General features: G+C 33.7%; 18 protein-coding genes across 18 annotated transcripts, besides 5 other annotated features; 9 read left to right on the top strand and 9 right to left on the bottom strand.

Annotated features, from left to right (window-relative positions):
- Positions 1-122: 122 nt before the first annotated feature.
- TA19800 (hexokinase 1, putative) lies at positions 123-1,580 on the top strand (the record flags this gene model as incomplete). The annotated part of the gene is made up of 1 exon (XM_949570.1): positions 123-1,580. The coding sequence occupies one exon, from the start codon at positions 123-125 to the stop codon at positions 1,578-1,580; it is 1,458 nt and encodes a 485-aa protein (XP_954663.1).
- Positions 1,581-1,641: 61 nt separating this feature from the next.
- On the top strand, positions 1,642-2,504 carry TA19805 (uncharacterized protein; the record flags this gene model as incomplete). Its single annotated transcript, XM_949569.1, has 3 exons — positions 1,642-1,903; positions 1,937-2,195; positions 2,228-2,504. The coding sequence occupies 3 exons, from the start codon at positions 1,642-1,644 to the stop codon at positions 2,502-2,504; spliced, it is 798 nt and encodes a 265-aa protein (XP_954662.1).
- Positions 2,505-2,955: 451 nt separating this feature from the next.
- Positions 2,956-4,413, top strand: TA19810 (glucokinase, putative; the record flags this gene model as incomplete). The annotated part of the gene is made up of 1 exon (XM_949568.1): positions 2,956-4,413. The coding sequence occupies one exon, from the start codon at positions 2,956-2,958 to the stop codon at positions 4,411-4,413; it is 1,458 nt and encodes a 485-aa protein (XP_954661.1).
- Positions 4,414-4,539: 126 nt separating this feature from the next.
- Positions 4,540-4,943, bottom strand: TA19815 (uncharacterized protein; the record flags this gene model as incomplete). The annotated part of the gene is made up of 3 exons (XM_949567.1): positions 4,540-4,803; positions 4,836-4,852; positions 4,895-4,943. The coding sequence occupies 3 exons, from the start codon at positions 4,941-4,943 to the stop codon at positions 4,540-4,542; spliced, it is 330 nt and encodes a 109-aa protein (XP_954660.1).
- A 282-nt stretch (positions 4,944-5,225) lies between these two features.
- TA19820 (uncharacterized protein) lies at positions 5,226-6,046 on the top strand (the record flags this gene model as incomplete). The annotated part of the gene is given in 7 exon segments (XM_949566.1): positions 5,226-5,328; positions 5,381-5,404; positions 5,450-5,509; positions 5,558-5,663; positions 5,693-5,815; positions 5,833-5,923; positions 5,939-6,046. The coding sequence occupies 7 exon segments, from the start codon at positions 5,226-5,228 to the stop codon at positions 6,044-6,046; spliced, it is 615 nt and encodes a 204-aa protein (XP_954659.1).
- Positions 5,238-5,306: a sequence feature (1 probable transmembrane helix predicted for TA19820 by TMHMM2.0 at aa 5-27).
- An 84-nt stretch (positions 6,047-6,130) lies between the features above and the next one.
- TA19823 (uncharacterized protein) lies at positions 6,131-6,553 on the bottom strand (the record flags this gene model as incomplete). The annotated part of the gene is made up of 2 exons (XM_949565.1): positions 6,131-6,412; positions 6,443-6,553. 2 exons carry the CDS (start codon positions 6,551-6,553, stop codon positions 6,131-6,133), a joined length of 393 nt encoding a protein of 130 aa, XP_954658.1.
- Positions 6,554-6,797: 244 nt separating this feature from the next.
- On the bottom strand, positions 6,798-6,995 carry TA19824 (uncharacterized protein; the record flags this gene model as incomplete). The annotated part of the gene is made up of 1 exon (XM_949564.1): positions 6,798-6,995. The coding sequence occupies one exon, from the start codon at positions 6,993-6,995 to the stop codon at positions 6,798-6,800; it is 198 nt and encodes a 65-aa protein (XP_954657.1).
- Positions 6,996-7,266: 271 nt separating this feature from the next.
- Positions 7,267-7,972, bottom strand: TA19825 (uncharacterized protein; the record flags this gene model as incomplete). Its single annotated transcript, XM_949563.1, has 2 exons — positions 7,267-7,854; positions 7,889-7,972. The coding sequence occupies 2 exons, from the start codon at positions 7,970-7,972 to the stop codon at positions 7,267-7,269; spliced, it is 672 nt and encodes a 223-aa protein (XP_954656.1).
- A 458-nt stretch (positions 7,973-8,430) lies between these two features.
- Positions 8,431-8,496: a sequence feature (Signal peptide predicted for TA19830 by SignalP 2.0 HMM (Signal peptide probability 0.998, signal anchor probability 0.000) with cleavage site probability 0.341 between residues 22 and 23).
- On the top strand, positions 8,431-10,213 carry TA19830 (Kelch-domain containing protein, putative; the record flags this gene model as incomplete). The annotated part of the gene is made up of 14 exons (XM_949562.1): positions 8,431-8,533; positions 8,572-8,643; positions 8,687-8,866; positions 8,902-9,026; positions 9,059-9,164; positions 9,196-9,245; positions 9,275-9,317; positions 9,349-9,367; positions 9,398-9,468; positions 9,497-9,578; positions 9,608-9,711; positions 9,742-9,855; positions 9,904-9,970; positions 10,000-10,213. The coding sequence occupies 14 exons, from the start codon at positions 8,431-8,433 to the stop codon at positions 10,211-10,213; spliced, it is 1,350 nt and encodes a 449-aa protein (XP_954655.1).
- Positions 10,133-10,189: a sequence feature (1 probable transmembrane helix predicted for TA19830 by TMHMM2.0 at aa 424-442).
- On the bottom strand, positions 10,210-12,093 carry TA19835 (uncharacterized protein; the record flags this gene model as incomplete). The annotated part of the gene is made up of 1 exon (XM_949561.1): positions 10,210-12,093. The coding sequence occupies one exon, from the start codon at positions 12,091-12,093 to the stop codon at positions 10,210-10,212; it is 1,884 nt and encodes a 627-aa protein (XP_954654.1).
- Positions 12,094-12,462: 369 nt separating this feature from the next.
- On the top strand, positions 12,463-13,791 carry TA19840 (uncharacterized protein; the record flags this gene model as incomplete). The annotated part of the gene is made up of 6 exons (XM_949560.1): positions 12,463-12,519; positions 12,553-12,823; positions 12,855-13,213; positions 13,244-13,333; positions 13,367-13,597; positions 13,630-13,791. 6 exons carry the CDS (start codon positions 12,463-12,465, stop codon positions 13,789-13,791), a joined length of 1,170 nt encoding a protein of 389 aa, XP_954653.1.
- Positions 13,792-14,038: 247 nt separating this feature from the next.
- On the top strand, positions 14,039-15,990 carry TA19845 (uncharacterized protein; the record flags this gene model as incomplete). The annotated part of the gene is made up of 3 exons (XM_949559.1): positions 14,039-15,577; positions 15,605-15,775; positions 15,883-15,990. The coding sequence occupies 3 exons, from the start codon at positions 14,039-14,041 to the stop codon at positions 15,988-15,990; spliced, it is 1,818 nt and encodes a 605-aa protein (XP_954652.1).
- A 49-nt stretch (positions 15,991-16,039) lies between these two features.
- On the bottom strand, positions 16,040-16,525 carry TA19850 (uncharacterized protein; the record flags this gene model as incomplete). Its single annotated transcript, XM_949558.1, has 1 exon — positions 16,040-16,525. The coding sequence occupies one exon, from the start codon at positions 16,523-16,525 to the stop codon at positions 16,040-16,042; it is 486 nt and encodes a 161-aa protein (XP_954651.1).
- Positions 16,526-16,635: 110 nt separating this feature from the next.
- On the bottom strand, positions 16,636-18,725 carry TA19855 (GTPase, putative; the record flags this gene model as incomplete). The annotated part of the gene is made up of 12 exons (XM_949557.1): positions 16,636-16,702; positions 16,733-16,864; positions 16,967-17,024; positions 17,058-17,368; positions 17,413-17,551; positions 17,582-17,664; positions 17,696-17,751; positions 17,780-18,118; positions 18,149-18,214; positions 18,246-18,322; positions 18,366-18,474; positions 18,510-18,725. 12 exons carry the CDS (start codon positions 18,723-18,725, stop codon positions 16,636-16,638), a joined length of 1,653 nt encoding a protein of 550 aa, XP_954650.1.
- A 58-nt stretch (positions 18,726-18,783) lies between these two features.
- Positions 18,784-20,616, bottom strand: TA19860 (DEAD box RNA helicase, putative; the record flags this gene model as incomplete). Its single annotated transcript, XM_949556.1, has 11 exons — positions 18,784-18,853; positions 18,884-18,999; positions 19,033-19,270; positions 19,304-19,485; positions 19,516-19,704; positions 19,737-19,822; positions 19,854-19,968; positions 20,001-20,100; positions 20,133-20,294; positions 20,335-20,392; positions 20,427-20,616. The coding sequence occupies 11 exons, from the start codon at positions 20,614-20,616 to the stop codon at positions 18,784-18,786; spliced, it is 1,506 nt and encodes a 501-aa protein (XP_954649.1).
- An 853-nt stretch (positions 20,617-21,469) lies between these two features.
- Positions 21,470-21,538: a sequence feature (Signal peptide predicted for TA19865 by SignalP 2.0 HMM (Signal peptide probability 0.968, signal anchor probability 0.024) with cleavage site probability 0.890 between residues 23 and 24).
- On the top strand, positions 21,470-22,006 carry TA19865 (surface protein d precursor; the record flags this gene model as incomplete). Its single annotated transcript, XM_949555.1, has 1 exon — positions 21,470-22,006. The coding sequence occupies one exon, from the start codon at positions 21,470-21,472 to the stop codon at positions 22,004-22,006; it is 537 nt and encodes a 178-aa protein (XP_954648.1).
- A 1,048-nt stretch (positions 22,007-23,054) lies between these two features.
- On the top strand, positions 23,055-23,944 carry TA19870 (uncharacterized protein; the record flags this gene model as incomplete). The annotated part of the gene is made up of 3 exons (XM_949554.1): positions 23,055-23,504; positions 23,537-23,812; positions 23,834-23,944. The coding sequence occupies 3 exons, from the start codon at positions 23,055-23,057 to the stop codon at positions 23,942-23,944; spliced, it is 837 nt and encodes a 278-aa protein (XP_954647.1).
- Positions 23,073-23,141: a sequence feature (1 probable transmembrane helix predicted for TA19870 by TMHMM2.0 at aa 7-29).
- Positions 23,945-24,036: 92 nt separating the features above from the next.
- On the bottom strand, positions 24,037-27,366 carry TA19875 (uncharacterized protein; the record flags this gene model as incomplete). The annotated part of the gene is made up of 4 exons (XM_949553.1): positions 24,037-25,194; positions 25,228-26,873; positions 26,907-27,029; positions 27,099-27,366. 4 exons carry the CDS (start codon positions 27,364-27,366, stop codon positions 24,037-24,039), a joined length of 3,195 nt encoding a protein of 1,064 aa, XP_954646.1.
- Between the last annotated feature and the right edge of the window lie 77 nt (positions 27,367-27,443).

Here is a 27,443-nt window from a genome sequence, read left to right as displayed (position 1 = left end):
ATTAAACAGATTCTAGAAATATCACAAAAAATTTGAAATAAATCTAACAAATTTTGATGGAATCTGATATATTTTTTAGGTTTACAAAAAAAATTGACAATTCATAACACAATCACATCAAAATGTCATCGGTTAGCACGCTAATTAGGGAAGCTGTTGAAATTTACAGGGGAGATTCAGCAATTCCCAAATCATTGGTACCAGATCCCGAAGTTAGATTACAACAGATCGTAGATCTGCTTACTGTTTCACTAAATGATTTAAAAGATGTTTCTCACAACTTTTATTCTGAGTTAATGCATGGTTTAAAAGCTCACAGAAGGCACAGAAATTTGTGGCTTCCAAATGAGTGTTCATTCAAAATGTTGGACTCATTTATTCCTAATATTCCCACTGGTAAGGAGAAGGGTTCATATTTTGCTTTGGATTTCGGAGGTTCAAATTTCAGAGCTGTAAGGATTGTGATTGACGGTGATGGGAAGATGGAACGTAATCAATCTACTTTCAGTTTACGTTATTCTAGTGCCCTTGGACCCAAGGGTCTCCTTGATCAAAAAGCTACAGCAACTGAACTTTTCGACCATTTTGCAAAGAAGATTGAACATGTCATGAGGGAATCAGGTGTTGATCCTAATCCATCTGTACCACACAAGGTTGGATTCACATTTTCCTTTCCTTGCACTATGTTATCACCATGTAATGCCATTCTTTTGGATTGGACCAAAGATTTCGAAACTGGTAGGGCTACGAATGATCAGGTTGAAGGCAAGGATGTTGGATTATTGATGAATGAAGCATTTAAGAGAAATAATATCAATGCTGAAGTTTCCATTGTTCTCAATGACACAGTAGGAACCTTGTTATCTTGTGCTTACCAGAAACCCAAAGATTATCCTCCATGCAGAGTTGGTGTTATTTTGGGAACTGGTTTTAATATCTGTTATGAGGAAGATGAGTTCAGAAGGTTCGGATATGTAGGAAGAGTTATCAACATCGAATGTGGAAATTTCGACACTGAGCTTCCATTAAATCCTGTCGACTTTGAAATTGATTTTTATACCTCGAATCGTGGTCGTGGTAAACTTGAGAAGCTGGTTGCCGGAGCATATCTTGGTGAAATCATTAGGAGGTTTATGATCTTATATCTTAGAGAACAAGCTCCTCCAAAAATGTGGGAGGTTGGTACATTTACTTCTGTGGACGCCAGTGAGATTTTGAATGACAATTCTGATGATTTAAGTTTATCCAGACAGGTTGCCATGAGAGCATGGGATGTTGAATTACCAAAGAAATCCTTGATAGCTCTCAGAAAGATTTCTGAGGCTGCATTCGGACGTTCTGCTGGATTTGCAGCAGCTTCCATTTGTGCTACAGCCAGAAAAGCTAAGGCTTATGTCACATCTAAGACAACTGTTGCCATTGATGGATCACTTTATGTTAAAAATGAATGGTACAGGAATAAATTACAGTACTATATCGATAATGTAACTAGACCTGATCTTGTTGGAAATGTAGTTTTATTGTCATCCGATGATGGTTCAGGAAAGGGAGCAGCCATAGCTGCTGCAATGTTTGCTTAATTATAATTTAACCTGAAACCCTACAATTTATCTACACATTTATTATACTTATTTATTTTTCATGACCCGCGGAGGCCATAAAGGTCTTCTATTTCCTATCAGTGGTGTTTCCTTAAATTTTTTTGGCAGGAGAAGGAAACGTGGTTTATACCATCATTGTACAAATGAAATATTCAGGCCTAGTTGGGGACCTATCAAGCAACCCATAATTTCAAACTATTTAAATTTACTAAAATGGAAAAACGGAACTATTTCTGCATCCGAAATGCTTCCTTCTCATAATGTTTACGGTAAAGATGTGCGATCTGCATGGCCCACACCCCGTAATCACTAAATAAAAAATAAATTTATTTTAGGACACGAATTTATTTCTAGAATGTATGATAAAAATGAATATCGCTATTTCAAACCCTCTTTAATGGCAAATTCTGACAGAATTCGCAACTATATATATAATGTATTACATCCCACAAACTCAAGAAACAATCTGTTTATTGGAACTAATTCATCTCCAGAACACACATTTTCATCGCAGCATATATCAAAAATAATTAATCTTGAGAACGATTCTTCCTTACCCAAAATAAATTTGGATATTACAAAAACTGAGGGAAGGTATGTTTTTACTTTCTTAAAATTTTCATTAGGTTTAAAAAACTAGAGCATTTGATTAAGGAATCTGACTCTTGGAGGACTATTACTCACCATCACCAGTCATCTACGAATCCGTTTCCACACGTCAATGAGGGCGCTTCACTAATTAGGAATTTACCAATATCTGAGATTTTATACACAAGAGGAAACCACAGATTAGGTAGGAGAGCACACCCGAAATGGTATACTGCAAGGTACCGAAAATTTATGAAAAAGAAAGAGCTCAACGAAAAATTGAATCAGCTTCATCTGGAGACATCCACTGAATAAATTATTCTAACACTTCCATTTATTAATATGTTCAGTATTGTTACAATTTAATATTATAAAAATTATAATTCTGAATGGAATCGTAAAAACCTTCAAATTGTGTGGTATAATTTGTATATTCCATCACATATTAAACGATATTGAACTAAAAAAAGGGAGAATTTATCACAATAATGTATATAAATTGTGGAATATAAAGAATTATTGAAGAATCGTAAATAAATAAATGTATATATAACTAACGTGTGATGTAAGTCACTCTAGATGCACAAAAACGATATATAATACATAACCGAGAATTTTTTTAAAATATCAAATATATAAAAAACATATCTATTGAATAATTTATAGAAATAACGATTATTTAATTAGAGTTGAATCCCCACCACTAAATATTGAGTAGACAACAATTGTTTCGAAGTTGAAATCGCATCTGTTAACGTCCAAAAGGATGTCATACATAACATCATACATAATAGATCATCCTGAATTTTACCACTCAGAACAAACATCACAGGAAACATTGAGCAGTAACCCTGAGGATAGATTGAATCAAATTGTGGACCAGCTTACTGTTTCACTAAATGATTTAAAAGATGTTTCTCACAACTTTTATTCTGAGTTGATGCATGGTTTAAAAGCTCACAGAAGGCACAGAAGCCTGTGGCTTCCAAATGAGTGTTCATTCAAAATGTTGGACTCATTTATTCCTAATATTCCCACTGGTAAGGAGAAGGGTTCATATTTTGCTTTGGATTTCGGAGGTTCAAATTTCAGAGCTGTAAGGATTGTGATTGACGGTGATGGGAAGATGGAACGTAATCAATCTACTTTCAGTTTACGTTATTCTAGTGCCCTTGGACCCAAGGGTCTCCTTGATCAAAAAGCTACAGCAACTGAACTTTTCGACCATTTTGCAAAGAAGATTGAACATGTCATGAGGGAATCAGGTGTTGATCCTAATCCATCTGTACCACACAAGGTTGGATTCACATTTTCCTTTCCTTGCACTATGTTATCACCATGTAATGCCATTCTTTTGGATTGGACCAAAGATTTCGAAACTGGTAGGGCTACGAATGATCAGGTTGAAGGCAAGGATGTTGGATTATTGATGAATGAAGCATTTAAGAGAAATAATATCAATGCTGAAGTTTCCATTGTTCTCAATGACACAGTAGGAACCTTGTTATCTTGTGCTTACCAGAAACCCAAAGATTATCCTCCATGCAGAGTTGGTGTTATTTTGGGAACTGGTTTTAATATCTGTTATGAGGAAGATGAGTTCAGAAGGTTCGGATATGTAGGAAGAGTTATCAACATCGAATGTGGAAATTTCGACACTGAGCTTCCATTAAATCCTGTCGACTTTGAAATTGATTTTTATACCTCGAATCGTGGTCGTGGTAAACTTGAGAAGCTGGTTGCCGGAGCATATCTTGGTGAAATCATTAGGAGGTTTATGATCTTATATCTTAGAGAACAAGCTCCTCCAAAAATGTGGGAGGTTGGTACATTTACTTCTGTGGACGCCAGTGAGATTTTGAATGACAATTCTGATGATTTAAGTTTATCCAGACAGGTTGCCATGAGAGCATGGGATGTTGAATTACCAAAGAAATCCTTGATAGCTCTCAGAAAGATTTCTGAGGCTGCATTCGGACGTTCTGCTGGATTTGCAGCAGCTTCCATTTGTGCTACAGCCAGAAAAGCTAAGGCTTATGTCACATCTAAGACAACTGTTGCCATTGATGGATCACTTTATGTTAAAAATGAATGGTACAGGAATAAATTACAGTACTATATCGATAATGTAACTAGACCTGATCTTGTTGGAAATGTAGTTTTATTGTCATCCGATGATGGTTCAGGAAAGGGAGCAGCCATAGCTGCTGCAATGTTTGCATAGCCCTTTTATTTTCTACACCTTTTGTTTGTTTAATGTTAATGTTTAATGTTTAATAATTTAATTTTTAATTTATTCCTATTACATAGATAATCTCTGGCTACTTAATTATATTAAATCTTAATTTGATTAATCAGAATCGGAGTATCCTTCAATTACATTTTCATCGGGTTTTATTCTTTTATCAAGGTTATCTTTATCATCTAGGAAAATATGATCATACAATTCGTGCAATAAAGAAGGAACGGCTTGTTTATCATTGTTATAAAGGTAATAACTTGGATTATTGACCAAAAATTTGTAAATTTTATGTAATTCATGGTTGGTATCGAGGAATGGAAGTTTATCGTTCAATAAATGTATCTTTAATCTGAATTCAAAAGAACTACCTTCCTGTTAAAAGATTAAAAAACTGAAAATAATACCTGATAAACTGCTTTTGCTACATATTCAATTATTAAATATGTTTTTAAATCTATTTTACATCCAGCGGGTATTTGTTTTTTAACTTCCTCTGGTATGGTAACTTTCATTCAATAAAATAGCAAAATTTAATAAAAAATTAAATAAACAAAATTCATTAATATTAAAATAAATTATTTCATAATAATATACTATTTTTTACCACATAAAATTCTATTGTTGTTATCTTGAAAATTATTAAATGTTCCTTTAAAATTAATCCATTTTATTTTTAATTAAATAAATATACAATCTAATATTTAAATATCAACTATGAATCAAATGTGTGTTGATTTTGAATATCATAACGTTGATTAAACTGATGTTGTATTTTCATAGTATTATTATTTTACATGAAAGACAGAGCATTTGTTACAAATATCTGGCATTTATCTCTTGCAATCCTCACATTTAACTATATTCATTACAGTTTTTGTCTAAATAAATCCAAATTTGGTGTGTAACTATACTATATACATTTTTTCAAAATGATAATATTTGTATTTAGAAGCACAGGCGGACTTGTTCAAAGGTACAGTTAACTCTTTAACAGATTCTATCACTATTTAAATTTCAGACATAGCCTCCAAATTGAAGGTTGCAAGTGAATCGGTTCCTACCCAGTCACAAGTGGTTCGTAAAATTTTATCATTTCATATCATTTTTAGATAGATAAAATAAAAAGGTACGCCTTTAAAATACATGCTCGTTAGTATTGATGATGAAGCACTAAAGAAAATCGATGACAAAATCAGAAAAGAAGAGTCTGAGGATGCTAAGGAGCACGGAAGGTTCGTTGTTATGACATAAAATTCAACAGCTGCGGTGACATTTCCTATGAAAGAGATTATTCTTTCGAATGCCCATCTGGTAAAATTAGTAATATAATAATTAAATCAGGGTGGACTCTAACCGATGACGGTACTTGCTGGTATGAAGTAGAGTAAGCATAGATTTTAGGGGGATGAATTACAAGGGCAACTGCGACTCAAGGCAATCTTTCAAGTGGTTTTCAGTTGATCAGAAAAGAGATATAGTTAGTTTAGTTATTGTTAAAATAGTTTAGGAGAATAAGTGTTGTGCATTTTGGCCTAGGAAATTGACTGCAAGGGAGGCTGTTTCCAGAGTTGGTAAAATGGAACTTGTTCATGGAAGCGTTCGTTTTTCTAATTAACTTTATCTTAGGTAAATTTCCAAGATGGTAAAATTATACCTCCCAGAAATTGAATATCTTGTATATTAATTTACAATTTTATTTTTAAGTGTAATATTGGTTGAAACTTGAATGGAGATGACATAACTCCCGTGCCAGATCCATCATCAAATATTTCACGATCATTGGAATATCTGTTGAAACATAAAAATAATAAAAATACCCGAATGTCAATAGGAAAGGTGGGTAATTATAATTCAAGAATCCTTGTTTGTTTCCTAGTCCTCTATCTCTGAACAACCCAACTAGTTGAATGACTCCATGAAATCTTGGATTAAATTTAATCTTGTCCTTTAGGCTCTTGACTGATTTCTTCAGGTCATTTTCCTATACAGCTTTTAACTAAAATTTGAATACCGAATCGTGTTTGTTTGGAAATTCTGTGTACAGTTCGTTCATATGATACATATACTCTTCCAGGTGCGATACTGAGTCTCTGACTGTTGACATCGATTCTCTTTCGGACATGAATGGAATTAAGTTTTTCAGTTGTGTTTTATATTTATGTATGAACTAAAAAGTGTTTAAATTTCTTCTTCAAACCTGATCAACTACTATTTTGATATCCAGATTTTTTCTGTGTTCAGAGAAATATTTTGCAAATTCCTTTTTGATTTCATACTCCAAGTTCTTTACCAGACTAAAAAGGTTTGTAAAACTACTTCAAACCTGTCCAAACACAGTTTAGCGTTATGTGAATTAATTAGGTCCGTTAAATCCGTTGAAACATTTCTGCCCTAAAAACTAATAATAATCTTCTTCTCACCAATTGATCCATTACAAGTGTGTAGAATGAAATCTTAGAGTCGAATAGCTGCGAATGATATCTAGTTGCGAATTTATCTAATTTTTCTCCTTTTAAAGCCTTTTCTAGTGAGTCGTCCACAAATTTCTGAATCAATTTAAGCATTGATAGAAAATACCGTGAAATTCTCAAAACAGTTCGTTCTTACGTAGTCTACTAACATTTGGGTGGAATTATTTGGTCTGGTAAACGATTTTATGACATCGACGACGTCTATTTCAAAATATTTAAGACAAACATACCTTTAAGATTTAGGTTTGAGGGTGTTTGAAAATACTTTGCTACGCTAAATTCAGTATCAAAGTGTTTAACATAAATTTTCATTTTAGGGAAGTATTCTTTCAAATCAGTTTCTAGTGATTTAATTTGCGATTTGTTAATCTTCGTCTAATTTGAAAGTGAAAACGTGATTAATTACCTTTTTTTGGAAGGATTTAAAGTCAGGCAGAACTATGTATATATCTTTTACGTTCTTTTCGTTCCTTCCTAGTTCTAAATCCAGCCTTTTTGACAATTTTTGAAGGAATATCTTTACATTTTGGTTCAATGTTATTTCTCCGTTGTTGTGGTCGAAATTATCTTCGTTAAGGTAAATTAAGATACACTTTGAAAGTGCTGACAGGTTAACTATTGAGTTATTATTTACGGTGCTTTTTAGTTCATTTTCAAAGTTTGGTATTTCAGAGTCCAGGAGCAAGTTATATCCATCCTGGACACTGTGTTCCCAGAGATCATTTCCTGAAATTTTCTTATTACTATCCCTCTTACTTGACTTAAGTGGTCCGCTTATCGTTGAAGATTTGCTTGGATCGAGTCCAAAATTATTCTCTATGAAGAATCTCTGTTTCCAGTTATTTGCACCTATACATGAGACTATGTTACATTTTTTTGTGATTTTGGGGTCATCTAATTTTTTGCAAAGGTTTTCCAGGGCGCTTCTTGACAAGCCCAAGCCTAGGTTATGCTAAATCAAAATCGTTTGAACAGTATATGCTTACGTTCGTTTTGATTAAACTGCAATCACACGTTCTGATGAATGAACTCAGTAGTAAAATAATTTTTAAAATATTATTTAAAACCATATCTCATTTTTAAACATTTGAATTTGAAGTAGATATAAATGAATAAGGAATTATATGTGTAACTAAATTAACATAGGATTCTATATTCAAAAAACAAATAAATATATAAAAAATCACGAAAATCTTATACAAATATTATTTTAAATGGGTTTCATTGTGATTCTACATTATTTTTATTAATTCAGAATACATAGATTCCTGTATGGAGTAGGTTCACATGATAAAAAAATTTTTATATTCTTGTTAATTTATAATTTTTCTTGTTTTTTCATCAGATATATGTAATTTTTTTGTTTTTATGGCAATGTATTTTTAATGTTTGTTTATTCTCCTATGATTCCTTTCATTTTGTAGTTGTTAATATTTGTGCCTTTATTATCTCTATGATATCCCTGTAATTTACTCTTAAAGATGCATTACATTTAATTTTTATAAATTTAAAGTTTCAAATATTTAGAATGATTAAATTTGTCCATTTAATCATATTGCTTCTTCTAGCACATTGTGTAAAAATTGCAACTTCTAATGTTAAATGGACGAGGCTGAAATCAGGCCAATTCAGTAAGAATCCACAAAATTTATCTATTTTATACCTTTAGGAAACAAAATTTTAAAGTTTGCCGCAACCTCCGGGAATAACTCACAGTATATGTTCGGAGGAGAAATAGATGGTAAGAGCCTACAAAAGCCCTGTAAAAATATCTGAAACTTTAGGAAGATACACAAATAATTTGTTTGTCCTAAACGATCCTAACCTGGAGTGGTCAATTTTGAGTGCAAATGGTAGTTTCCCATCTCGACGTTCAGGTTCAACGCTCACCAAAATCGGTTCCTCCTTGTATGTAATTGGAGGTCATAATGATAATGGAACCTTGAACACGATATATAGATTTGGTATGTTGATTTTGACGTCTATGTGTATTGCGCAGATACATTAACACTTAACTGGAGTAAAGTGATTCCACTGAATGGAGTCGAGTTCGTCGCAAGAAGTGGACACTCAGCAACAACTGACGGAAAAAATCGCATTTATGTCTTTGGAGGATACAATGATGTATTTTCAACTAACATAACAGATTTTCATAGGAAGGTTATTTTTTAAATGACCTCTACAAAATAGATTTAACGATCAAGTATGACTCAGATTACAAAACATATAAAACATACGCCGAGTTCACTTTGTTAAGCGATGGTAACTGAATATACTAAACTTATTTTCTCAGAAAAAAGTATCTTAAACCCTTCACCAAGAGAATCATCCTCCCTAATTCACGTATGCTCACAACACACAAGATTTTTCAGGTCGACTCTAAATTATATTTGTTTGGTGGATATAGCTATAGTGGTATGTTCTAGATTTAATGACATTAATTTAGCTGCCTGCACCGACGGACTGTAAATTAATTATTTTTTAAAAAAATTTAGGTGGATTTTTGACTTGGCAGGAAAGAGGTGGTACAAATCAAAATCTCAAGTCTTGCCACCCCCAGGAGAAGGTTAGTTTTACTTTATTTATCTGTTTAGGATACACAGGGATTAGGATGGGCAGAGCAATTCTGTATTTTGGCGGTTGCAATTACACTTATAATGCTCATAGATGCTACAAGTTAGTTTCCCACTAGTTTAATTGTGTAGTAACGTGTGGAATTACGACACCATTGGAGATAAGTGGACGATTGTCCCCTCATCCTTCGAGAAGCCACTGGAAAGGGGGCACTCATTTCTTTTTTACTCACAAAGTTCTTTCCCAAAATTTATTAAAATTTTAGATTCAATAATTTTGTACGGGGGCTCCAAGCTCGACAATGTGATTTACAACGACATGTGGAAGCTCTCAATGCTTCTTCCCTGCACCGATCCAAAGTATTCCTGCTTCGGAAATGGTACTTCCTTATCTAATAGCCACCAAAACGACAATTAATTATTCCTAGGTGAATGTTCTGGGAGTTCATGTACTTGTTTTTCGGGGTTCCTGGGGCATGATTGCGGCACTGAACAGTAAGTAACTAATATAACTTAATCCTTAGGGTGGAAGAGAAAATATCTTCACCTGATCAAGAAGAGATTTCAAAAGAGTCACAGACTTGCGACGCTCAACAATCTGAGACCCGTTCACGTGTGGTAAGGGTTTTCAGGTTTCTAAAGAGTCATGTAAAAAGATACAACTATGTTACAATATTAGTGATCATTGTGATGGTTTTGGCCCTCGTCGCCTTACGGGCGCACAGGAAGAGGGATTAATCTGTAAATTTTTTAATAGCTCTGACTATAAAGTTAGGTATTTGTGCTTGATTATCCGTTCCAATAATGTTATTCTTGCATTCAGTAAACCATGCGTTTGCCTTTTTACACGTCCACAGCCCATCGTTGATCCTAGTGGCGACTTGAGGCAGAATTCCGTTAATGGTTTCCTGTTGGTCACCATAACCTAATGACTCCATGTGTTCCATGATTTTGTAGTGGGAGCAGACCTTATTTTTGATGAATGAGGCCAATTCTCCCTTTATAAATATATTTCGAAGCATCTGGTTAATTTGAGGACTCTTTTTAAAGCTGCTAACTATATCAGCTATCTTCTTTAGACGTTCTCTCCAGTACTGATTGAATAAATCGAATACTTGAGTGTGCTTTTCTGAAAACTCCTCGTCTTTATCCAGCTTTAGTACCCAGATTTTACCTTGAGGTTTAGCCACACCACACAATAAATCGTTTGCCAATTTAAATGGCAGTCCTGTTGCATTTCTAAATATTTCTGTAGCCAATTTGCACACTGAAGCGCTGTCTTTAAGTTTCGGTTCCGACGATTGCCTATTTAATAAACAAAGTAAAAATTCTCTACATGACACCAGGTACTCCATCTCCTCCGGGTTACATTCATCATCTTCAGTATAATTCTCAATTGCGTGAACTGAGGATAACACCCAGTTACCGGATATGTTTTTCGCAAACTTGGCCAGTATCTTTATGAGTTCTTCATCTTCAAGGTTATTGTTTACTATGTCCCTCTTAAGTGAGTAGAATGAGTCGATGGATCTATGCGATAATAACAATTTTAGCTGCATTTCCACGCTTAGTCTCTTCATGAACCTAAAGTTTGGCGAGAAATCGTGGGTCTTGGTATAAATATGGGTTATACCACAATTAACTAGTCCGTTTTGTTCCTTGGAACACCGCTGAAATCCAGAAGAGGTCCCATTGAGTGGGACGCACAACGAATTTATATACAACTCCCTGTCTTGATTAAAATTTATTTTCGGGTTATCACATTCCTTTACTTCCTTGCCGTACTTGGTGAACTGTTCGATCAATTCCATAGATTCCGGAGATTCAGAATAATATATTTTATCTACACTTTTCCACGTTAAGTTTTTGTTGTAGAACAGGCTCATACAACTGTCATCGGACGATAAAAAACTTTGATTAAATGAATCAAGTTTAGGTCTAAGTTGTAAGATTGCTCGAACTGGAACCAAATGTAATTCTCTTTTTAATCCATGTACAGTGTTTTCTATCTTTAGTAATCCCAAACAGTCCATCACATGTTCGCTTGTTGAGACTGTCGATTCGTACGTTAAAACGTTTAGACTTTCTCCGAATGATTTTGAGGGTCCAAATTCAGGAGAATTCATTGCATCAAATTCTTTTTTGAACAACAAGCTTGATTTATGGCTCTTTTTGATAGGCGAAGTCTTGACGTTGAGTGCGTAGTTAGGGCCTAAATCATAGTTTAATTTCACAAAAGGCGAGTTATAATGTCTGTTAGACTTTTTTGACTTTGAAACATATATTTTTTTGTTATTGACTTCGTTATTTTCGACCTGTTCTCCAATTTCAACAGACTTGAGTCTCAGCATATCGGATGCGTTTGAATTGATCTTGTTTCTAGGTATTCCATCAGAAGATTCGCCATTTAAATACATACATGTTTCCAGAGGGTATTGTAACAACAGTAATCTATCGAAAGGATTCGATGCTAGTTCGTTTAGAAAGGGGATGTGGTCTGGCAATTTGTCAAAGTAACCCAGTATATCACTAAGGGTTGGGTTAGATAAATACACATCTAGTTCGAATAAAACTGGATCATCTTCTTCCTCTTCAAATCCTCCGAAATACTGGGCCATTCCGCTCAAATATTAAAATAATTATCAAATTTTGATGATTGTTAATAAAAGGGACTGCATTAATATAGTTGAAATTAAAATACATAATTTGTCATTAAATTATAAATTTAACTGAAATAAAAAATATTTTAACACAAGAATTCAGGAATCTCAACTGAATTGACTCATTTTCATCATTGACCTATGGGGAAATAAATCAGATTTTTCTACCATGATTAGATACTATATAACTTTCATTATTGTTTTCGAATATGTTTATAAAATTTTAAACTCATTTTAATTTAAATTATTGTATTTAAAGTATTTTTAAAGTAAAAAATTACATTTTTAATATAATGCCGATAGAAAATTTCAATTATTTTTCAAATCATGAATTCAGAATTTATGATTGATTTTGAAAGTGATTCAAAACCACAGGAAAATAACGTAATTAAGTAAAATTAAATAATTTTAATTTAGGGAAGAAATCAGGAGGACGACACATTAGATAATTTCACGAACTCGATATTATCTCAGTACGCCTCTGGATTGAATCCGCCAATATGCAAAGTATCACCTTCAACTCAAGATCTACCATTTCAACCTGAAAAATTACCATTTGATTTCTCAAATTCATCCAATGAAGATAGCAATAGTGTGAACTCTGATGATTTGTCTTCTTTTAATAACTGTATAAATAAAATTGAGATTCTATATACTATGTCAACCAAATTGGAGAAACAATGGAACGGTAATTAATAATTCAAATCACTTAAATTTAGATTGGTTCCACTTAATTAAGGAAAGATCAAATTACAACAGATATGACTTATCCCTAAAGAAACCAACAATTTGGAAACAAAACTACAATTTGAATGATTTACACTTAGATTCTATATCTCATTGGATTGAAATATCATCAAACATTTTATGTTGTTTGGCCTACACCTTAAATATAGATAGTAATATTTTCGACTTAAGTGGTTCTAAGCTTTTACAAGAGTCAATTGATGAGGCCTATTCAAAATTTAATACTGACATTTCAAAGGTTTGGGAACAGCCAAACTTTTCAAATCAACAATCAAAAAATGATTTTAAAAATGAGTATCTTAAAATGATAAAGTTTAACACTAGATTACAGGTGGTCTAAAGCTAAATTATTATGTTGTAGTCTGACTACGAGAGAATCCTAGAAAAATTAAGAAATGAAAGAGATGAAGCCCTTTCAAAGGCAGAACAGAAAACTCTATTGGAAAAGGAGGTATTATTTACTTTAAATCATTTAATTTGTTAGATTTGTTCATTAAAGAACCAAATTTCTAAATTAGAGAAAGAATTGGATAATAAGAACAGGGAAATAGAGGATTTAAATAAAAGCTTGGAATCCTCTAACAGGATCCACCTTCAGGTGATTAAGAAGAACGAAGAACTCGTTTCAACTAACCAGAAGCTAATGATGGACAAAAGTAATTTCATTGATAAAGATACAGCAAAACAAATTATAAAACAGTATTATGATGAGGAGGTATTAATATTTCCAGAAAAATCTTGTTTCAGAGTAGAGGTGGAGAAAGGAAGGAGGATATAGTCCAACTTTTGGAGAGAATGTTAGATATAAACATGAAATCCAAAAGGATAGAATCATCTCAAACGGAAAATCGTCGTTCATTACTCAATGAATTTATGGAATTTGTAAATGAAAACGTAGAATCCAGATAGGATTCCGTATTTCTAGTATCTTAACACATTTTAAATATACACAAAGATTACCATTTAAATCAACAATGTAATATATAATCTTTTAAAACAATTTATACAATAATATTTTTTTTGTAATTTGATAATGAATTATCGTTGTGAGGTCCATGTAAATACCATTAACTATTTTGGAATATGTTCGACAAAACATGGATAACTATATTTATATAAAATTAATTTTTAAATTTATTATATACTAAACTACCGAATGTCACCTCAAGGATCAGCCCCTTTCTCCAGTATTTTATATCTGACCAAGAGAAAGAGACTCTCCGAACACCTCTATGAACAAAGAGATGAAACTAACCATTCAAAACATCAATATTATTACGAAAATGTCTTCTATCCCTCACAACGACCAGAAAAATATGGCAACGCAGGAATACATAAGAATCTAATTTACTTATCAGAAGATAGATTAAAATATGAAACTTCCGATGGAGTGGCACTGGATGTTGATGATGGACTAAATAGAGGTTTAAATTATTTATCGCAACACTCACATCTCATGAACCTCAGCGATATTGAGGAATTTCTGAGACTTCAACGCTACAAAACTCAAGTACACGAAAATTTTCACGGTAAAGTCGAGGATATCGCAAATCTTCTAGATCTAAATGGCATGAAAAACAAGGAAGTTCTCTATTCGGATCCTTTTGAACGCGATTTGGAACTTTCGGATAAATACGTAGGTCCACTGAACGCAACTGAAGTAGCTCATCTGATAGCCCTGGCCCTTAAGTTGCAGGAAAACGAAAGATTGGACTCAGATTTAGGAAAAAAATTAGAAATTTCGGCCAGTTCTTGGAAGAATTTCAAGGTACCTAATACGGTACCAGACGACCTCATCATGTCACTTTTTATGAATAAACCATATCAATGTGAAAAATGTGGTTTGAGATTTAACCTGAGCGATACAAAAAGTAGACACGAACTAACGCACAAACAGAAGGCTGATAGATTTTGGTACCCTCTGGACGGCTGGGTTCAAATGACCAGCAAGGGAGCAGCCTCTTCCACAAACACAAGATCTATGGTTACTCTGGAAACCTTCAAGAATTTGTTTAGAACCATACCTTTGGAAGATGAAAATGTTAATTGGCTCAAGGGTCTTTTGTTTCCAAACGAGCAGCCGTCAAAGGATGTTGTTATGACTGATGAGCTTCCTCAGACAAACGTTGAGTTGGAGGAGGAAGAGGCTAGTTATGCTAATGAAAATTTGGGTGATGAAACTGTTATTTGGTCCTGGGGAATAATGGACGACTTGGACGAGCCACTATCTCTAAGTTCTACAGACCAGCAAACTGAGGATGAGGATTTTGATTTATCGCTATTCAATCTAATGTTGAAGAATATTTCATTTAATCTTTTAATGCTAAATTCTAAAAACCCTGTTTTCGGCACCTTTGGTGATTTGTCTAAGTTTTTTTGTGCTCTGTGTAAAGACAACTTGAACTGTCAATTTGATGTAAAATATAATAAGTTCGTATACCTTGATACTACTTCTTTTCAGTTGGATCCTAATGTTGTTTCTAGTGTGTTTAAGGACCATGTTCTCCTCTCATTCATTTTATCTCTTGGTAATCTTGATAAATTATCGGTGTTTGATTTGATGAAGAAGATGGCCTCAATAAAGGTAATTTCTCCAGATACTAAATCTAAACTCGACCTGGCAATCACTGACTGGAGTTTCAAGTACACCAAGGAACTTCTCGACATAAATAGTTCTATACCTAAGATGGATGATGTAAAATATTCTAATAAATTAGTTAAGGGTTGGAAGAACCCATTTAAAGAGAGTGATGGGTCACATACAAGGTCTCTGCTCATTTCACACACAAGCTGCCTAAAGCTTTTCTTTAATTCTCACATTAGGCTTCTGAAGATAAAGTCGAGTTATCTTAAAAACGAAGAGATTAGGAAGAAGATTAAGCTCCTGAATTTGGTTTAATCTCCTACTCGGACTTATCTATCATATAAACCTTGACACCGTTGCTGAGCTCTAGGCTCTTATAATTCTCCCCAAGCATTACATTAGCGCCTCTTTTATAGTACATATCGTTTAGTGGGTTTGTAGCTCCGTTAGAAGATTTTGTTGAGTTGAACCTAAGTAGCGAGCTCGATTTTAAAGCGCTTGACCGAAATCTACTAATTTTATAAAGTGTACGTGATACGTGTTTAATTTTTCCAATCATTTTGTATAATTATATTAAAATTTTCTTTCTCCGGTTGAAATTGCTGGGAACCTGGCTTCAAGTTGTCTTGTAACTTCCTGGTTAATCAACTTTTGAAGGTCTCCTTGCCTTGAATCGATGTTATCAAGTCTCTGTTTTAATCTATACTCCTTTCTTGACTCTTTTAACACTCCTCTAATGTATTCTGCAGTTATCAGTCCAGCTGCAACTGTGAAAATAAAGCATTCACCCAGAAGCTCGCTTCCGATATTAACAGATTTTTCTGGCGATAAGGTTACCTTATCACACTCGCTCACTTCCGAGTTATAGAACCTTCTGGAAATTGATCTTTCAAATGCGAAGCTTCTATTGCCAAAATAAATACATATATTTCGAAAGCGTTCGTTATGAGCCGCTCTCCTCTTAAGATAATTTGCGAAAGGTTTTGAAATCTGTCTAATAAATACACATAAAACTTTATATGCTGGAAACATAATATTTATTGATTTATTTGGGGCCATCGCTTATGATTCCATGGATGGGGTCTGAGATTCACTAAACATACACTTTCTTAGTTTCATTATCCCTTTAATTCTTCCTCTATAATATGTTTTAACTAATATTATTCATCTCACCTTTGATTTATTATATTAAATTTATCCGCTGCTCTGGGTGGGTTTGTGATCATTGCTGGCCTCCTGGGAATATTTTATGTTTAATTATCTAACCTTAAAAAGTTTACACCTTTTGGTACGAACATTTCCACTATCTTAGGTCCCGTTCCACTGAATGAAAACCACCCCAACCCGCAAATTACGAACTCATCTAACGGTTTTGGTCCGTTACAATTGACAGTTACTCTGGTTATTTTGTTAATTCCACCTTAAATACCTATATTTTGAAAATGGTAGGATTTTGTCATAATCCTCCTTTGAATGTGGCGGGAACAACTTGTTGCCTACTTGATGTTTAACGATATCTTCACTTGCAACGGTTCTGTTTCAATTATTAGGGTGCAAGCTTACCTGCAGACTTTCATAGTTATTCCATTACCAAAGAAACACTGAACTATGCATTTGGAACCCTGAACTAGGTCCACTCTGCCCAATGCTCCTATTAAAAGTGTCTGTCCTTCGTCAAGCTTAATGTACAGAGGATTAATAGTTTTAGTCATTGCAATCGAGATCAAGTCCACAGGCTTGTAAAGCAGCGATGGAATTTGCGATATAATGGGTATTCCCGGCGTATCTATTAATTTAAATCCACTTGGGAGTCCAAATTCAATAAATTCCAAAGTGGTTCCTGGAATTGCTGACCTGGTTGTTCCACCCACACTTCGTCTTAAATTAAGGGTTCCAACATGCCTACAATTATTTATTTTTTACTTATATATATATATATTTCATACTTGTATTTAATAAAATCCAAAAATCTGTTGACGAATGTTGATTTTCCTACATTCGTTGCTCCCACCACGTATATGTTTCTTGGATCTCCAACTCTCAAATACTCTTTAAATCTATGTTCTAGTTTATCGAACCCAGTCCCTTAAAATTTTTGTTATAATTTAAAGTTACCCTTTGAACTTGATATCAAGATAACGTCAGAACTTTTAGAATTTCCAATGTGCCTCACCACTGACTTTAGCCATCTTTTAATCCTAAAAGGCTCTAATTAATGAATTGACAAACTCTGAATGATCCACAACTTTGGGTAGTACGTCTATCTTATTTGCGATCCAAATTACCTAATATATATAATTATAAAAAACAAACTTCCAAAGTCCTATTTCTCAGAGCTATATATAGTTCTGGGATTACTGAAATCTCTAAATTTGTCAGGTCTAGCACAAACAGTATCAGACTATTGTTTTTAATCCTTGTTGCCATATTACTGATTATTTCTGATGTTGAAGAGATTTTCACTGAGTTGTTGGCTATGTTAGTTTCAGACTCCAGTTGGGTCATCAGGACTGGAAATTGTTTTGCAGTGAGGTTTGACGAGATTACTCTTTTTAGGGCATTTCTTTTCAAATTTTCTCCATCCAAAAACTCTTTCACCAGTGTTTCGCGGGAAGAATCAACTTCATTTTTTGTATCCAGTCTTTTATAATACTAAAACCAAAATTCAAAAACTGAAAAAACCTGGAGTTTGTAACATCTTTGACAAATTACTCTACGTTTTTTTGTAGAAAACCTGCCCAATTCTGCCTACAGAACATTGAATTGATGGAAAAATTACCTTGTTTACTTCAACTCCTTCTGGTGCGTTTTCGATTTCTACTCCTCTAATTCTCGGTAGCTTTGATGATCCTCTAGCTATATTTATTTAAACCTTATTTAACTTTTGTATTTTTCATACCTCCTGATTCGTTAAGTACATCTGAACACACATATCCTGGTTTGTTTTGGTCTATTGTCTGGAATTGAGCTCCACAGCCTATACATCTTTTTGGAAGACTAATATCTTTCTGCAATATCCATTAAAATCTTAAAAATAACTTACATAGAACGGATCTGATGTGATTCCTGGTACAAAAAATTCTCTAGTTTCTGGTAATCCAAACGCATTCAGGGTACTTTTAGATTCCACAACTTGTGTGTTTGATTCTGTTGTGAATTTACGAAGATTCTGAGAATAAACGTCATAAACTGTGTAACGTACCCCGTATCCAAGGATTCTGCACAGACTAACTCTGGCACATTTTATACTATTATACATATGAATTTATCAAAAATTACATTAAATTGAAAAAAATTGTTTTTTTAAATTTATAGTGTTATACTCTGAAATTTCTGACCATATTTTCCAATTCTTCTGGGTCACACTCCAAAAGGTCGACGTTACACCTAAGAATGGTTAAAAACTGGGAAATTTACTTGTAATATTGTTTAATTGACTCTATAAGCGCCATTTCATTTACTGTGATCATATTTATTGACATTCCTTTGACTCCAAAACGTCCAGTTCTTCCGATACGGTGTAGATATGTTTCCTAATATTATTTATAAAATTTTGTTAATCGTACCATGCACATTGATTTGGCTTCAGCCGTCTTGGTTCCTGAGTACGACATTGGGAGTTCATAATTTATAACCAGGGTGACTTGTGGGACATCAATTCCTCTCGCCAGAACATCTGTACAGATGAGGACCTTTGTCTCTCCATCTTTGAATTCCTTCATAATTCTATCTCTGATCTCAGGTGTCATTGAATTAGGTCCTGAACTTGGTCCCAACGTTCCACACAACAAAGATACTGCATGGCTAAACAGGCAATGAATTTAAATTTAAAAGTACCCTTGGTCTCGCATTCTTTGTGAAAGCTTAAATGCTGTTTCTCTTGAGTTAACAAATATTACTGACTGTCCGACAATCATACTTGAATATATTTCAGAGAGTTTGTTGAACTTATCTTCTTCGTCGTTACAGATCATGTACCTCTGGTCAATACAGTCCAGGGTAAGTTGCTCTCTTTTAACCTAATACATTTATTAATGTATTGGACATACTTGAATCACGTGTGCTCTTGGGGCTATTTTAGTAGCGAAATTATGTACGCTATCTGAGAAAGTTGCTGAGAATAATACTATTTGTACAGGGCCTCTAAAAAAGTTCCTAATTTGGAGAACTTGTGGTCCCATATTGTTTTGTTGGTTTATAAGTTCGTCTGCTTCATCCAGAACCAACATTACTACGCTCTATAAAACATTATAAATCTAATATCTAATACCGTAACGTTCATAATTCTTTTTTTAAGGAAATCCATTGTTTTTCCTGGAGTTCCAACATACAGGTGGTATTTATCGTTATCATCATCTAAAAATTTTTTAAAATTATTTTTTCTTACATCTTGGGCATTGTGGTACTCCCAAAAAACATTTGATTTGTGTGAATTGGCCTAATTTCTGTATCACTTGGACATTTTGTGTTGCCAATTCACGGGTTGGGCAAATGCACAAAGCCTATAGTTTTGTTTAACTTGAATTGGAATTACTTGTACTAATGGAACGTTCAGATTAACTTTGGAAAGCATTGCCAATGCGAACGTTGCTGTTTTTCCTGATCCATTTTTGGATTGAGCGATAATATTTGTGCTAAAACGTCTTTATTATTTATTTAAACAAACCAGCTGCCAAGTATCAGTGGCAATGCACATTGTTGTATCTTGGATGGTCTTGCGTATCCCATATTATGTATTCCTTTAAGAAGATCTGGTGATAAAGGGAGATGCGTCCATTGCATATTAACGTTTTCGTTAAACTGCGTTCCGTCGACGAGCAAAGCATCCCTATTAGGTAAAATTAACAAAAATTAATATGAATTCTTACGAGATTTCATCCAGCATTACATGTTTTGGTCTACCGAAGTCATTTGCGCTTGGCGATCCTATTAAATTTAATTTTTTTATATATTTACAAACCATAATCTAAGTTGAGGTTCATTTGTCTCTCAGTATGCATTGATCCTAAGTCTTGGTTATTTAAATTTGTGTTAAATTGGTTTTGGCTGGATGGGTTGTTTAAAAATTCCATACTTTGAGAGCATAATTGTCTCAATTCCTTATTATCCTCTCTGGCAAGGAATTGTTTGAATATTGAATCTCCATCCATTTCTCAAAAATAATTTAGGTGATTTTATATTTGACAATATATATTAATTTGGTATGATAAAAGTTTTAAATGCTATAGAAGGTTGAATTACACTATAGATAGGGTTTACTGATAAACATGTAATAATAATTATAACATTCTATAAATTGACTAAAAAAATTAAACAAATTCATTCAATATAAATTATAAATATTTCATTTTAATATTACTTTATTTTTTAAATTTTAGATCTATTCTCGAACATAAATCAAATCTGAATTTATATCCTAAATATCATTTCATCACTTAAATATTTTATTTTATTAATTTAATTTTATTAATACATTCTTTATTTCGTGATAATTATACTTAATTCATATAAATCTTCTTCCTACATATATTTATATTCTTAACCAAATATCTCTGAATATAGCCCTTATCTATAATAGTAACGTACACATTTGAATAAATTGATTCTTTACTTAAACAGCTGTTTGGGTAAACCATATTATGCCGTCGAATTCAAATTAAATCTAATAATTAACTAGCTAACCACAACAATATGAATAAATTTAATGGCATTAAAGCCCATATTTAGCTACAATACATTATGGGACATCAAATCAGTTAGATGTGTATAGGAATATTGTTCTTTTGTGAATATTCATGTCAGATACGGGAGGAATTTTATGAGCTACACCCTATGATTCCCCATGTATGATGACAGATACTGGATTCTTGAATTTATTATTATAAATATTTTAAAATAATCTCGGAATCAGTGGGAATTTCAATATTCTTTAAGTTAAATAGAATATTAAGTAGTTTTTTATTCATTTAAAGAATAAATCGTTCAGTTGTTTTCGATATAAACATGAAATTGACCGCTGGATTAGTCAGGCTCTACTTTCTGATTTTCATTATTAGTTCCTCAGTCTTGGGAAATAATAATTGTAAAGATGAAGAACTAGATGCTATGGGTATGTTGATCAAACAGGATTTAAACAAAGAACTATTGTTCCAAACATCACATATTTTGACAAAAGTAGGGAAAAAGCATGGTATTAAACCTGGAACAAGAGTAGACAAATTCCTATCTGAACTTATGAAAATGTTCGGTCAACACGGCATTGGTGGTGTTAGTGAGCAATGTCTTAATTGTTTTGCGGCAAGCATACACTGTGTTGCGAACAAATGTAAAGGACCATGTCTTAGGGGACCTTGTACTGAAGAATGCCAAAATTGTGTTAGAAAAAATTGCATGCCAGCATTACTGGAATGTATAGGTAAAGAAAGCATTCCGAATCCTTGTGATTGGAAAGAAGATTATCTAAAATACAAACTTCCGAAAACTGAAGAAAAAGAAGATGATGAATCTAAGAAAAAAGGTGAAGCCTCGGGCGGTTCATAGAGTTGAACACTATGAAGAAAAGGATCTAAAAGGATTAGGAGTAATTTTAAGGTCGTTAAATTCAAAATGTTTTGTATGAAGATGTTCGAGCGATGTATATCGCCATTTACTATATTTTAAATTACACTATCCTAGTGAATATGATTAGTCGAAATTCATTAGAGAAGATTTGTCAAAAGTGATTTGAAAGTAGGTAAAAGTCTTCAGGCTTTGGTGTTAAGTGGCACAGGTTAATGAAGACTTATACAAACACGAGAAGGGATAAAACCTTCTAAAAATCAATTGAGACTGCAGTAGTGTAGCTTACAGGAGCCAACTTTAAAAAAGTTAACCTGAATAATGTAGTAAATAGCCATATTAGGGTTGAGTATATGTTACGGGTCAGAAATGCTTTACATTATCATTATTTACAATTGTTTTAACCTATATATAAAATAGATATCATAAAATAATAATTATGAGTTAAACGCCAATTTAATGTCTTTTTTATGAGGTTGAATTATCAATGACCCTTTGTATAAAAATATAGGAAAACATAAACCAAATTTCTGAAACGGCTTTAAATACTATAAATAAATAATCTTATATTTATATTGTAATTTTACAAGAAAAAAATCAATTAATGTGTTGATTCGTGTGATACAAAATCAAATGGTATAATCATAACATTTTCCTTTAAAACCTCATATTATTTAAAGAAATCGAAGATATTCTGGTTTTAATAAATTAGAAATTACATAACTACCTGTGGAAGAGTAATTATTGTCCCCTAAATATTTGTATACTACGGGCGATGGGTGTGTACAAAATTTATCCTGAAAACAAGTGATTGTAGGAATCAAATCTGAATTTAGTTATATCTTCATTATCCTTACAATTATGATTAGAATCCATTGATGAATACCTTTTAAACAGGTTTTATTATACAATGGCACCATTTATATACCGTATTTATACTCCACTGATTCCTCATCATATCATAAATATTATTTCAGATTTAGGTATAATATTTAAAATGAAATGAGTAATCTCTAGGATTTTCCTACACATGTATATTATCTATTCATATTACTCACCTTTAGCATTTTTCCTAGTAAACTTGTTTTTTTGTAAATGCCTTCATTTAAATAATATCTTCGGCCATTCAAATAAATTTAAAGATCGAAATTTTAATCTTCTTTTCTTAAATCGCACAAAAGATTTATCTCAAATTTGTAATGTAATCGAATTTCAAAAGTGTACACTGCCTTCTGAACAAAAAAAACTAGTTTCAGGACTTAATTTGTTTGATAATGATCCAGAAAACATTGATGATGCAGTGACTAGGATTTTATATGGCCTGAATGACCCACAAGAGATTGGCAGGACCTATATAAACTCTGAAGGTAAGATAATAAATAAGAAAAAGCATCTTTACTCAATCGGAGAGTTGTGTCATGTCGATGACTTCTTTGAGGGCAAATTTCGAGTAGAATGGACGGTTCGTGGTGTTAAAGAGGTATTTCTTTGTTTAAAAAACATTTTTATCAGAAACTACAATACCGATATAGAGATTCTCACACACTACCGCTCACAACTAGCAGATTTAGTTTAGCTGGAATAAAGGGGTTTGTCCTTAGACTGTGGCTAGATGGTCATAAAGGGTCCAAAAAAGGGTTTGTCATTTTCAAATTAATTTATTTTAGGCACATAGCCATGAGCCTGGTCCAACAGGAGCACTGGTCCACTTTGGACTCTCCAATTTGTTTATTTGCTGGGAAAATAGTCAAAGGACCTTTTTTCTATAGATCCCCTGAATACATCCAGGTATCTTTATTACTTCATTAGACCTTTCAGTGTTCGAAATCTTTCTGCCCACTTGAGGACGTTGTTGAAAACAACACAATCAAGTTGGGGGTAATGATCGCAAAGCGTGAGAATAACTCTAGGTCTTCTTAATTTTTTTAATGTACTATATAACATGAATATTGATACATGGATATATCATAAATAGTGTAATCATGGAGGAATTAAAATAGATTAAAAATCACTCATGGCTGGGGAGCCTTTCCAGTTAAAATTTCAGAGGCGATCTCAGAAGCCTCCTTTAGAAGTTGTTGAGACAAAGCCTCGTCGGCTTCTGCAGCCTTCATCCTCTCCTCCTCCATCTGCCGTTTCTTAGCCTCCTGAGCCTGCTGGATCGATAGCTGCAGTTGTAATCTCTTTTCTCTTGCCTTTTGTTTGTTTTCGCATTCCTTCTCCAGATGTGGAAGCGTGCTTGTGATGTGAGGCATAACCTTCGTTTTTATTCTGGATAGGATCTGCTTAAGTTTGTTGCACATCTCGGGTGTCATGAACCCATGGCCTCTCTGGTTCATTGCTAAAAAATAGTCTCCGGTGGATGTAATGAATCGACACCCTGACAACATGTTATTCATTTCAACCACAGAATTAGTTTTTTCTGCATCGCGTAAATAAGTACAGATCATCGAGTCTGTTACTATGACCTGGTTATATGCGAAAACATCATCTTGGAATATTAGTTTTGCTGTTTCAAGCATTGATATGCACTCCTCGTATTTTTGGACATCGAACAGGAACCTGATATAGCAAATATACAGATTTTTGTCCATCTTCCCGTTGGAAATTGCAGTTTGGAAGTATTGTTGTGTCTTGGCTACCTTCAATTTATTTAGCTTGTTGCGATCAAACTTCTTGTCTGTGGTCATGAAGGCTAGTGTGATTGCTGCTGAAACTAAACCCATGTTCTTGTTCACCAACAACTTCATATGGCTTGTCACTGAGAGTGACTCTAGGAGAAGTAGGAAACTCTCGTAAGACGCTTTTAGGTTCTTGTTTAATGCTAAAAGCACTGCAATACAATTTGCTGCATAGAAATTACACACTGAAGGTCTCTTTATTGCAATTTTCGCATACTGCATTGCTTCCTTTGGGAATATTTGTTGGGTTCCTGCCGTTTGTGGCAGCTTATAGCTTTTCCTTATAAGAAGTGATGCCAGAAGTGTATTGGCATATGGGTCATATGTTGAAACTGGTATTGCTCTGAACATTTTCCTGATCTCATGAATTGCCTCATCAAAGGACTTTAACCTTCCCAAGTGATATGCTCGAAGCAAATAAGGTTCACAGCTCAGCGGGTGTACTCTCTTCACCTGATCCAGGTACCGAACACTATTCTCGTAGTCACACTAAATATATTTAAATAAATAATTGTAAATTACCTTTTTGAATGCCATGATACTCTTTCTGAGCCAAGGTGGCGTATATCTTGGGTACTCCCTTGTCAGTGCTGAATATATCTTGTTTGCTTTTGAAAATTGACCTGTAAATTCCAACGCCAGCGCATAGTTGAATCTTACGGTCAAGGCCATCGTCATCTTAGCAAGTTCCTCATTTGACGAATTACTTGAGATTGCATTAGTGTTATTTAACTCAGTCGTCTGATTGGATCCAACTAATAATTTTTCATTAAGATCCTGGAGTATTTTACAGGCTTTGGCATAGTCTCTCGTATACATTAAAATGACTCCAAAATTGTTGTTAAACTGTGGGCTTTCGTTTCTGTACAATTTAAAATATTCAGAATAGTAACACTTAAGAGTTGGGCAGAAGTATTCTCTTCCTCTTGACACCAACATTTCTAGACACCTGATGTAGTATTCCAAGGCTAGTGGATCAGAAAAGTCAGTTTTATCTTTATTCCCCATTCTTAGAGTTTCAAACGGTTCCTCGTCATTTTCATTTGTGTTTTCCATGGTCATGAGGTCATCCAACAGTGAAACTGCCTTTAGAAGTCTTTCGTCTATCAGTCTTCCCATACCTTGTTGTACTGTGTGAAACATACATGATATGTCAAGTTGGTTTTGCGATTTATTTACAGATTCTAGTTTTAGCATTTCCCACCTATTAGTTTCCAGTGCTTCTCTTGCTGAACACAGGTAAACATATGCTGACACTTTGAGTACTATTGGTACCTTGTGTAAACACTGAAGGAGGAAATCACAATGTTCTCTTGCCAGTCCTAGATCTGAGGACCCTGCTGCTACCTTAATAAGCTGTAATCTAGCAACCATGAAATCACTTTTAAGTGAAATTGCATTTATATAATGACTCAATGCTTCTGTATAGTTTTCCTTAAAATGTTCAATTCTTCCAAGTTGGTACTCAAGTTCAGATCTAAGGTTATATGGAAGGTTGAGCTTTTGGAGATCTTGTAGTTTTTTTGCGCATTCTTCCACTTCTCCTTTATGGAACAGGAATTCACAGATTTGAAGCTGGTTTAGTGGGTTTGCTTTATCCAAATTATAGCACAAAAGGCACGTCTTTGTGTACTCTTGAAATAGACGTTGGGTGTCAGGGTCATTTTCGTCAAAATCATCTTTATAGTGGGTCAGCTTGTATGAATTTATTGAGGACAAGAGTCGATATGAAATTGACATTGGCATCACGGATATTGACTTTTCAACCAGCGTGTTAGCCGACTCAATATCCCCCAGAGAAAACTGGCAGGAGGCAATTGCGAACAGCAGGAGCGATTTTAGCCAAATAAGTTGTGAGCGTGCTAGTGATAGCTCAAACATGATCTCATTACTTTCATCCGCAATTTTAAAATAATTATCCACCATGGACAGATAATATGTAGTCATAAGTAATGCTTTCAAATAGTACACTGATGCCATTTGGTAATTAGAGCACATTGCCATAATGTTTCCAAACAGAATCACTGGGATTATTTTTGTGTTATTTAGGTTAATTGCATGTTGGAACATTGTCCTTGCCGATGACAGATACTCAAAATTCTTCTCTCTTGTAAAGTTAAGCAGTTGTTGGTGTCCTTTTAAGAGGTAGAAATGGTACATTGAGGCCCCTATGTATTAATTGATTTTGTTATTCTCCTTACCTTCGGTCTTTCTCGCGTAGTGGTTCGTCCAGTCCATATACTTAGTGTGTCTATCTTCTTCATTTTTAAATTGGTATGCTTGTGTTAGATTATGATATGCTAATGAGGAGTAAAGTGGTCCTCCTAAATAATTTCATTTTTATAAATATAAATCAAGTTGGGTAAAATATTAATAAAATAAAACGAACTAACCCTGTTCATTAGCAAACAGTGTTTCTGAATCTTTTAACAGAGAATCTGAAGATTCTGAGTGGCCTAGTGACTTATATGAAAAGGCAAGCAGGAGCCAATATCTCAGGGGTGTTTTTTCAAGTCTTAAAATTTCTTTTATCGCCTCCAAATTCGTTGGAACTAGATCATCTTGTGAGAACCAAACACATTTTTTGCTAACGTCCTCTAAATCGTGGTTGAATTTATTTAAATTCGATTGTAATGGAATCCCGAAACCGATATCTGCCATTTTTACAAATATATTTTATATCCCTTTAAAAATGGGATTATATCTACAAAAATATTTTAAATCATAATTTAAATTAC

This window comes from Theileria annulata, chromosome 1 (genome assembly GCF_000003225.4).
Source record: "Theileria annulata chromosome 1, complete sequence, *** SEQUENCING IN PROGRESS ***".
Classification (NCBI taxonomy): domain Eukaryota; phylum Apicomplexa; class Aconoidasida; order Piroplasmida; family Theileriidae; genus Theileria; species Theileria annulata.
This window is presented reverse-complemented; position numbering and strand designations above follow the sequence as displayed.